The sequence below is a fragment of the Panicum virgatum genome, chromosome 9K (genome assembly GCF_016808335.1).
Source record: "Panicum virgatum strain AP13 chromosome 9K, P.virgatum_v5, whole genome shotgun sequence".
NCBI lineage: Eukaryota > Viridiplantae > Streptophyta > Magnoliopsida > Poales > Poaceae > Panicum > Panicum virgatum.
Window position 1 is genome coordinate 677,243 of NC_053144.1, and position 10,712 is coordinate 687,954.

Consider the following 10,712-nt stretch of genomic DNA (forward strand, 5'->3'; position numbering starts at 1 on the left):
CATGATGAGCACGCACGCCGGCCTCGATGGCATGGGGATCCTCCCACCCAAATGCCATGCTCCTTCCTATACGTAGGCATGGCAGTCTTGCTGCCCTGCTGCCGCCTTGAGTCTCTTCTTCTTCCCCCAGTGGCGGCGCAGGTGGCAGGCACCAGGATCTGTCTCTCTTGTTCAAAGCCTCAAAGCATCTGCTGCTGCCGAGTGCTGAGCCAGTATGCATACATACTGCACGTGTCTCTTCTTTACACACGCACTCCACCGTTGGATTAATTCGACGAGACCCAATTTAATGACACGTGGGGCCCTCCCTCATTTTCCATTTTTAATAATAATAAGGATGATGAGGAAGACATGATGCAGGCCACCACCATCTAGCAGAAGCAGAAAGGAAAGGAAGACTTGTGTTCAAAGTATGGCCCGGCCCAGCTTTCACACGGCCCGCGAAGAAGCCGTTCCCAAACCCTAAATCCCACCCACCCCGGAGCGGCGGACAAGGGCAACCATGGCGTCCGTCGCCGCGCCGACCGCCTCGCTGGCGGGAAAGCGCCCCACCTCCGGCGCCCGGGAGGGCGACCAGATGGTCATCACGCCGCTGGGCGCCGGCAGCGAGGTCGGCCGCTCCTGCGTCCACATGACCTTCAAGGGCCGCACCGTCCTCGTAAGCAACCAATCCCCCCACCCCCTCCTCCAATTCGTCGCTGCTGCTGCTGCTGCTGCTGATTTCTGCTCTTGTTAGTTCGACTGCGGCATCCACCCGGCCTACTCCGGCATGGCGGCGCTGCCCTACTTCGACGAGATCGATCCCTCCACCATAGACGTCCTCCTCATCACCCAGTCAGTAATCCCTCCTTTCACTTGCATTGCCTACTCACCCCTGCGCCCTCTGCATGCCTAATAACCTTTGCAAAATTCCAGCTTTCACTTGGACCATGCCGCCTCGCTGCCCTATTTCCTCGAGAAGGTAATTTTCGCCTACAGATTTGCGACACTGCTCTTGTCATGCTGCCTTGTGGCTCAAATTTCCTTTCCTGGGTCATTTCCACAGACTACGTTCCAGGGCAGGGTGTTTATGACCCATGCGACAAAGGCTATTTACAAGCTGCTGCTTACGGATTATGTCAAAGTCAGCAAAGTTTCCGTGGAGGATATGCTGTATAATGAGAATGACATTGCTCGCTCTATGGAGAAAATTGAGGTATGCTATGTCCTTGCTTGTGCTTGTTTCTCTTTCCGCGGCAAAGTCATTGCTTTTTTTTTTTTGCGAAGATGATAGCTAGAGACTTGTGAAATTATATTTGATCTCTCTACCTTCAACTCTGCCTCATCATGTTAGCATCTGTTTTACCCTTTTAAATGCTTATGTTAGTGCATCTCTGAATGGCAAACAATCCTTATAATGCTACTGCTCATGATGCTCTGCTTAGTGCAGCATGCCATAGCTGCTCACTCCCCCCCCCCCCCCCCCCCCCCCCCAAAAGCATAATCTTATATTTCATCTTTAGAGAAGATGCAGAACTGTGCTGGTGATTGTTCAAAGGTTTTTTTTTGAAGAAAACAAAGGCTATTTTATTCAGGTAAGACAATTTTATTAATCTAAAGTGTTGCACAGGTTATCGATTTCCACCAGACATTGGAAGTTAATGGCATACGTTTCTGGTGCTACACTGCTGGCCATGTACTTGGTGCCGCCATGTTCATGGTGGATATCGCTGGTGTGCGCATTCTTTACACTGGTGACTACTCCCGTGAAGAAGACCGCCACCTACGAGCTGCTGAGCTCCCACAGTTCTCCCCAGATATTTGCATTATTGAGTCGACTTATGGCATACAACAACATCAGCCCAGGATTGTACGCGAGAAGCGCTTTACTGAGGTCATCCACAATACTGTTTCACATGGGGGTCGTGTTCTTATCCCAGCATTTGCTCTTGGCAGAGCACAAGAGCTGTTGCTTATCCTTGATGAGTATTGGTCCAAGCACCCAGAGCTCCATAAGATTCCAATCTATTATGCCTCCCCTCTTGCAAAGAGGTGCATGGCTGTCTACCAGACATACATAAACTCCATGAATGAAAGGATACGGAACCAGTTTGCACAGTCCAATCCCTTTGTTTTCAAGCATATCGAGTCCTTGAATAGCATTGAGAATTTCCATGACGTAGGTCCTTCAGTGGTGATGGCTAGTCCAGGTGGTCTTCAGAGCGGTCTCTCCAGGCAGCTTTTTGATAAGTGGTGCACAGATAAGAAGAATGCTTGTGTTATTCCAGGCTATGTTGTGGAGGGGACCCTTGCAAAGACCATTATCAACGAGCCAAGAGAAGTGACGCTAGCTAATGGGCTCACTGCTCCTCTTCATATGCAGGTTCACTATATATCTTTCTCAGCTCATGCTGATTTCCCTCAGACAAGCAACTTTTTGGATGAACTTCGGCCACCCAACATTATTCTTGTGCATGGAGAAGCAAATGAAATGTCAAGGCTTAAACAGAAACTTATTTCTCAGTTTGATGGGACAAACACCAAAATTGTTTCTCCCAAGAACTGCCAATCAGTGGAGATGTATTTCACCTGTGAGAAAATGGCCAAGACTATTGGCAGGCTGGCAGAGAGCGTACCAGAAGGTGGAGAGTCATCGGGTGGCTTACTTGTGAAAAAAGGGTTCACATATCAGATTATGGCTCCTGAAGATCTCCGAGTGTTCACACAGTTATCTACAGCTAACATCACTCAACGCATTGCGGTCCCTTACTCTGGTTCTTTTGAAGTCATAAAGTACAGGCTGAAGCAAATATATGAGAGCGTGGAGTCAGCAACTGAAGAATCTGATGTTCCCACACTTATTGTGCATGAACGAGTGACAGTTCGCCAAGAGTCAGAAAGCTATGTTACGCTGCAATGGTCATCGGATCCCATTAGCGACATGGTGTCTGATTCTGTGGTGGCTGTGGTCTTGAACATAGGCCGTGAGGGTCCAAAAGTTGTTCCGGTTGAAGAAGCAGCGAAGACCAAGGAAGATACAGAAAGGGTAGCACTAAAGGTAGTGTATTCTCTTATGGTGTCGCTTTTTGGTGATGTTAAAGTTGGAGAGGAAGGGAAATTTGTCATATCCGTCGATGGAGATGTGGCACACTTGGATGGGAGGAGTGGTGATGTTGAATGTGAAAATGCTACACTGAAAGAACGGATCAAGACTGCTTTCCGTCGCATACAGGGTGCTGTGAGACCAATCCCACTTTTAGCCTCTTGATCTGGAGGTGCCAAGATCATGCTTTAGACTTATTATCCAACATTTCCTAGCTCAACATTCGACTTCATTTAGAGAGCAGAACTTTTTTTTTTTGAGTCAAATGTCTTGTACCACAGTTGTTGAAAACACGAAATGATTAGTGCTCTGAGCCTATGTACTCCCTCTGAAACATGAGTTACAACATTGTACTAATTTCTACTAACAGCTACTCTTACTATGTTAACCTTCTTTCTTTGAGAATATCTTTTCTGTGTCTTTTTTTAATTCATTTTAATTTGCAATTGATGTATGCTGGTTTATGTTTCATGCACTCTTCCGAAGAGAAGTTACAGCTAAAGAATTGCTTTCAGATTCCTAGTAACATTAACAGCAGATGCAACAAAATCACTTGGCCTTTTTGAAATCCGAAGTGTTTTTTGGTGATTTGCTTGCTCCCATGTATTTACTGTCAATCTGTTATGCAATTGGGAGGGTCAATACCAACAATTGAAATGCAAATGTATCTGTCTCACCAATCTCCATGATGTGGGACCCAGTAGAATAAACCATATCAATCAGGCTCTGTAAATTAAATCGTATAATGAATCAGGCTCTGTACACTGCTCTTCCCCTGCTGCAACACAAACCCAAGTATGAGCTAGCAAGCAACCCATCTCGTTCCCTGATGAGACAGAGAGAACGAAGAAGTAGCGTGACGTCTAGGAAGAGGAAGATGGATGGGCACACGCAAGGCAAGCCAGCACCATGGACGCGAAGCTGCTCTTGTTCTTGCCCGGCGCAGCAGACGACGGCTTCACGGTGGGGATGTGGCAGCCGTCCTCGCCGCACTTGCTGCAGCGGTCGCACTCGTCCAAGAAGGCCCTGAAGGCGTCGACGCAGTACTTGGCCGCCTCCGGCACCGTCATGCCCTCGACGAGCTTGTGCGGGTAGGAGTCCTTGGTGTGGTCGCCGTTGAGCACCGCGGCGAGCTGGACGAGCTCCTCCTGGAACTCCGACAGCGGGGCATGTTCCGCCGCCGCCGTGTGCCGCAGCTTCACGGGCTCAGGCAGGGTGACTGGGCAGTCGGCGCGCGGCGTGTCGCGCGTGAGCACGGAGTCGAAGGTGCCGGCCCAGGCGTCGCGCTTGGTGAGGAAGCCGTCGAGGCTGAAGATGTTCTTGACGGTGGCCGGGATGGAGGAGTGCTCGAACTCGGACGTCGGGTAGGGTCCCGAGGGCCGGTGCAGGACGGTCCCCGGCTCGATCCACGGCGAGACGAAGAGCGCCGGGACGCGGACGCCGAGGCGGTCGAAGTGGAAGAAGAAGGGCGCGGCGCTGGCGATGCCGTCGGGGCTGGGCACGCCGACGGGGGTGGGGACGTGGTCGTAGAAGCCGCCGTGCTCGTCGTAGGTGATGACGAGCAGCGCCTCCTCCCACTGCGGGCCGGAGCGCAGCGCCTCGTAGACGTCCTTGACGAAGCGCTGGCCCTCGGCGACGTCGTGGGAGGGGTGGTCGTCGTTGCCGGGGAGGAGCTTGAGGTCGAAGTAGCGCTGCTCGACGACGACGTAGTTGGGCAGCTTGCCCTCCCGGCAATGGCGCCTGAAGTGGAGGTCGAACTGGTGGAAGCAGCCGGCGTACTTGAGCCGGCGCAGGTTCCTGTAGAAGAGCGTGGAGGGCGGGTACTGGTAGTAGATGCCGAAGGAGAAGCCCTGGTCATGAAGGTTGTCGAAGATTGTCCTCTGCGGCAGGCCGGCGACGAGGATGCTGGCGTCGTTGCTGACGAGGCCGCGGGAGGTGGCCGAGTGCACGAACAGCCGGTTGGGCTGCGTGGACGCCGGCACGGAGGCGAACCAGCGGTCGCACACGGCGAACTCCCGCACCAGCTCCCGGTAGACGGGCACGGCGTCGGGGCGGAAGCCACTCATGACCGTGTCCGCCATGCCGGGCTTCTCCTTCTCCGCCTGCTGCGCGAAGCCGGACATGGGCGGCGCGGGGACGCCGGTCGGCGTGATGGGCGTGGCGGCGGCGTCGACGAAGGGCGTCCCGTAGAGCTGCTCGTAGATGGCCTGGATGGAGTGGCCCGGGTCCGGGTCCACGTACTGGGCGCGGTCGCTGAAGCGGACGGCGCGGGAGGAGGGGTCGGAGGCGTCCACGCGGTTGGTCTCGTCGCCGGTGACGCCGTCAATGTCCGGGTTCAGCGACTTGATCCAGCCCAGCATGTGGTCGAAGGAGCGGTTCTCCTGCACCAGCACCACCACAGTCTTGATCTTGCCCGCCATTCAATAACGTAGGAGCTAATGAAGATCAGAGGAGCTCATCGATCCATGCAATACAAGAGATGGATGCATGGATATAAAAAGGAAGAGACTATCTACTAGCTGCTAGTGGATGGAATGGAACGGGATGGAGTGTAGAGATGGAAGAGTTCCGATGCGCGCGGATATTCCACTTTGCAGCTAGCGTGTGGATGAATTGAAGTGGACAGTCCAACTCCGATCCATCTAACCTGCGGTGCGTGCAAGGAACTGACTGGCCGGCCGGAGCCCGGAGCCGGAGGTGTTAGTTGCTGACAAGGGCAGCAAGGCAGCTGCTGGATGCGATGCATTGACCTGCCTCTCCATCTATCTATCTTTCTCTGCATGCATCACAGGACCTACTAGCAAGCTACCTCTACGTAGTTCGTTCCTTTTGAGTCGAGAACACTGCAAAAATTAAAGAAAATGCTGGATGGGCATGCTTGCAACCAAAGACGAGACGCAACAACTAGACTCTTAATTTCTTGGGCTTGTGGGAGTCTCATCTGGAGGCCGCCCGCCGCCGACCATTGCCCATTTGGTTTGCATGCTCGCTCGCTGCTTTTGCTTCAGACAGACACCATCAGACAGCTAATATAACTGTCTGCCGTGTTGTCGATTTCGTGCAGCAACCTGCCCAGGAGAACCAAGCCAGCAGAGTGTTTTGTCATGCTTTGAGTTCAGGTCGCCCCATTAATTATTGTCTGCTTGTTACTGCCCGCGCTGAATCTCCCACGTACGCATGGCCTGGCGCTAATGGTGAGGGCCTGAGGGGTGGATCTGTTCCTTCGAAAAACAAACCATTGATTGGTCTGGAGCTTATTGGCTTCCCAAGGCGTATTCTACTCGGCGCCAGAATATATAAACAAGGATAATTTCCTTTCAATGGTCAATTCAGCTAATCCGATCCGTCCTTAATTATATATATATATTGCCCTCCGTAGCTAGGATGGTAATGGTATAGCAATTAACTAGCAGCTAAAAATAATACCATAACAAGCATTACATGTAGGCATCTTCAGTTTCCTTTCACTGTTTCGGCGAAATCCTTTTCCTATGGGATCCACATCATAACAGGCCGCACTCGCCACGCCTGCAGCATATATATATATATATATATATATATATATATATATATATATATATATATATATATATATATATATATATATATATAGCTAGGGTAGAGTTGAGCTTCATCTTAAGCTAGGGTTTAATAATTTGATTTGATTTGATGATGACGGAGCAGCAGCAGCAGCAAGGGGACGTGATGACAACGACGACGACGCGCGTCCTGCTCCTGCCTGAGGACGTGCTCGCTCAGATCTTGTGCCGCCTGGCGCCGCGCGATCTCGCCGCGTCGAGGTGCGTCTGCGGCGAGTGGAAGCGCGCCATCGACGGCCGCCGCCTGCTGTGCGCCCACCTCCTGCCGCTCTCCGTCGGAGGCATCTTCCTCAACTTCGACATCTTGGGTGGTGATCACGGCCAAGCCGAGTTCTTCCGCCCCTCGGGCTCGACGGTGTCCGGCAGCGTCCACCACCTGTACCCATGGACCGTATGGCACGCCGGCATGGTCAAGGATCATTGCAACGGCCTCATCTTGCTAGATAGCGTCGTGGCCAACCCGGCGACCGGATGGTTTGCTGCCTTCCCTCCATGGCCAAGGTCAAGCATACGACACTATTTCCACGACAGTGCTTACCTCGTGTTCGACCCCACCATATCCTCACATTACAGCGTCTTCATAATCAACTATGCTCCTCTCTACTACGGTGAAGAAGAATCGATGATATCATCGCCGGCGGCGGAGGCGGAGTGGCCTCCATCCCCCTACCTGTTTCACGTCTTCTCGTCGAGGACTGGCCGGTGGGAGGAGCGACCATTCCTCCGACAAGGGGAGGCCGCTGGGGCCATTGCAGACATTCGACTAGGAAAACAAACAGAAACCCAACGCGAGTGCCGTTGCTTTGCTGCCTACTGGAAGCAAACGCTCTATGTGCATTGCCACAATAACTTCTTCTTCAGGTACGGTGCTCATCCTTCATTCCTTCATCATCACTTTATCAATAACAGCTAGTAATTAATTCGTTAGTGATGATCAGAAGCATTAATATTCATGCATGCATACATACATACATCGATACAATGCGATGATATATACAATTGTATGTGTTGCAGGATTTGCTTGTCAAAAGATGAGTACCGAGTAATCAAACCGCCACCTGGTATTAGTATACATTCAGAAAATCTTGTCTTGGGAAAATCTGAAAAGGGGCCATACCTTGCCGCCCAATCATTGTACTACGCCGATCCCTGCTTAAGAGTTTGGATCCTTGACGAATCCAACCATGAGAGGGGTGAATGGGTGTTGACGCATTGCAACAAACATCTAGGGACGATGTTGCCACGCTGCTACTTGGACAACACAGTGTTTGGCCCTTGGATCCTTGAAGACATCAACTATAATCACTATCTCATGGCTTATGCTGATAGTGATGGAGCGACCGCCGCAGCACCAGTAGTAAAACAGCAATCTGACTGCGGCTACAGCTTCGATGAAGACGATTTTTCTCTTGATAGCTGTAGAACCACTGAGGATACGACCAGCAGCTGCTACATTTCTGATCTGTGGGTACTTGGATTCCATCCTTACAAAGAGATTGTCTTCTTGGGATCAGGAAAAGAGAGGGCCCTGGCCTACGATATGAATTCGTCCAAGTTTCAATACTTGGGCAATATATTCCCTACAAGTTACGAGGTCGATTTCGAGGACAAATGCCAAGGCATCGAGGAGACATTTGTCTACACGCCCTGCAAGTTGGATGGCCATCCGAATATATCATTGCAAACGCCTCATCCGAATACACGCTCTGCAAGGATCGCCGGTTACAAAGTGATATGTTAGCATCACCCCCGGGTCGTAATATGACCCGGCGGCGTTCTCCACCTATTTTAATTTTCCTCTTCCTCTCTTTCGCTCCTCTCCTTTAGATTTTTTTCCTCTCTCGGTCCTTTTGCAAAGGCACAGGGAGAATAGATTACCCAAATTGTTTCGGCCTAGGACTCTCTTTTACGGGATCCATGTTATCTCGCGAGGAGGTCTTAGATTATATACCTGAAAATTATTTCTACTTATCCTTTCTATGATTTATTATGTCTAACTTGTCATGGTTAATTTTGATGTATGGGATCTTTGTTTTAATCTTGATGTATGGACTCTTTCATTTAATCTCGATGTACAAGCTATTTAGTTGAGTTTTGCTGCTATAATTATATATTACTAGGCAATAATTATACACGTGCGTTGCTACGGATAAAGTTGGTATAAATATCATATATGTATATTGGTGCTTGTGCATTAATATGTAGATATCTACGTGATCGAGTCGTGGACGGAGGGGGTGAAATCAGGATGCACCAGCAGGTAAGAGCACATTATAAAGCAACAGGGAGATCGGCTGGAGGTTATTGTGGAGTTGCAGGCCCGCTTTGCCGAGTTCATGGAGATCCTCACTAATAACGGCGACGAGCAAACTTTGGGGGGCAGAGCTCATCTATGGTAACATCACAGAGATGGTTTGCTTCCAACTTCTTTGGATCAGCACCTCTGCGTTCATAGATTAAACGAACGTTCTCCTTAAATATGTTGAATCGATAGCCCTCACTGCTACGTGCCATGTTGAAGTAGCTACACCACCGATTGTACAAGGCCCTCAAGGTTAGCTCCGACTCAAGGTCCTTTACATCAAAGGGCATAGCTTCTTTGTCTGACCTCATGTCCAAATTGAAGAGGGGTCCAACTATCATAGCAAAGTAATGTTGTTATAAAAATATAAAAATGAATAATAACAAGAAATTTGCTCGATAAGTACAAATTACTGTTCTTTAAGTTCAAAATTACGTGCAAGCTATTTGCTACACCATGAACTTTTATCCCCATCAAAAAATATATAACTGCTATTGGTACACAGCATTTGGTCGGCATTTATGCAATGTTAACTATCCTTATCAGTTAAATTGTATGATAAGAGAAAGCCTATACTGCGCTTTGACTCAGACCAGACACCCATCAAACTGAACCCATTCGATAGGTTTCCAGTATAACCAGCCTCCTATGCTGCTCAAATGTGACCTTTGTAACCAAGTACAAGAAGTTGTTCTAATAGCATTTTCGTTGCCAAATTTCATGAGTGGAATTGAACTGGTAAGGAAAATATAAATGCTTTGATCGTAACATATATATGTGTAGTCCCACCCAATTCTTGTACCGCATATAGCTGTACACCACTGGGCTAATGAAGGATAGCTTTGCGTGATGAGATCTGACTACTTTGCATCCAACGCCTTGGTTCAAAATTATAATAATAGATTTCATTTTATTGTAGTAACGTCAATTAAGGGCATGTTAGGCTTCCTTGTCAACCTAGGCCAAATAGGCAAGCCTAGCCTTACCCAGCCAAGCAAGGTTAGGCAGAGACAGCAACATTAGGTTCTCCACATCCTCAACACCTTCTTCCTCCTCATGCTTCTTAGCCAGACAAGAAACAATTCACATACAAACTAACTAGGGAATAGGTCCAACTGTCCAAGCAAGCTAGAAGTTGCAAAATGAACAAGAAAGCAAATCCACAAATGGGTGGAATACTTTGACGCACCGCTGCTCGAGCAGCCTCAATTTCTCAATGGACATGTGCTACATTTCAATTGATGGCTGCGCTAGCTATTTGGGGAAATGAAACACAATTTTGCAGAGACGAGGTCCATTTGACCTTGATTTGTCAGTAATCCAATCCACTGGAGCTCATTTTCGCTGCATGAAGCTTCAATGCCTATGGGCAGTGCTTGATTTGGGGACGATAGAGCTCGACTTCGCACTGAGATCTTTTAATTAGTCTTGATGTGCTGTAACAAACATCTAATGTCTGCTAAGCATGTTTTATTGCTTAGCTCAATGCAATGAATCAGGTGGGGACATCTGCTAAGATAGCCTTGCCCGTGCTGGACAGCCAAATAAGTCCCGCATCCTGTCCAAGCTAAGCAAGTTTGCCTAGCAAAGCTAAGCTTCAGGGGACTAACAAATACCCGTCCTCGCTGGGCAAAGCAAGGCAAGAGCCAGCAAATAAACGAAACAGACCCTAATTGACTTGGATAGCAAATTCAGCTGATGTGGCTCTATGAAGTGGCAATTTGTACAT

At 49.3% G+C, this 10,712-nt stretch overlaps 2 protein-coding genes across 2 annotated transcripts; one reads left to right on the forward strand and one right to left on the reverse strand.

The window, feature by feature from the left end:
• Positions 1-440: 440 nt before the first annotated feature.
• Positions 441-3,489, forward strand: LOC120649061 (cleavage and polyadenylation specificity factor subunit 3-I-like). The gene is made up of 5 exons (XM_039925738.1): positions 441-658; positions 737-834; positions 916-961; positions 1,046-1,195; positions 1,610-3,489. The coding sequence occupies exons 1-5, from the start codon at positions 503-505 to the stop codon at positions 3,245-3,247; spliced, it is 2,088 nt and encodes a 695-aa protein (XP_039781672.1). The 5' UTR covers positions 441-502; the 3' UTR covers positions 3,248-3,489.
• A 284-nt stretch (positions 3,490-3,773) lies between these two features.
• Positions 3,774-5,973, reverse strand: LOC120649062 (non-specific phospholipase C4-like). The gene has a single exon (XM_039925739.1). It carries the CDS (start codon positions 5,500-5,502, stop codon positions 3,946-3,948), a length of 1,557 nt encoding a protein of 518 aa, XP_039781673.1. The 5' UTR covers positions 5,503-5,973; the 3' UTR covers positions 3,774-3,945.
• Positions 5,974-10,712: the final 4,739 nt, after the last annotated feature.

What these genes read in the sequence shown, in the direction of transcription:
- LOC120649061 (XM_039925738.1), top strand. Translation starts at nt 503, where the DNA reads ATGGCGTCCGTCGCCGCGCCGACCGCCTCGCTGGCGGGAAAGCGCCCC. An exon ending in GACGTCCTCCTCATCACCCA is followed by an intron (nt 835 to 915) that starts GTCAGTAATCCC and finishes GCAAAATTCCAG; the next exon opens with CTTTCACTTGGACCATGCCG. An exon ending in GCTCTATGGAGAAAATTGAG is followed by an intron (nt 1,196 to 1,609) that starts GTATGCTATGTC and finishes AGTGTTGCACAG; the next exon opens with GTTATCGATTTCCACCAGAC.
- LOC120649062 (XM_039925739.1), bottom strand. Translation starts at nt 5,502, where the DNA reads ATGGCGGGCAAGATCAAGACTGTGGTGGTGCTGGTGCAGGAGAACCGC.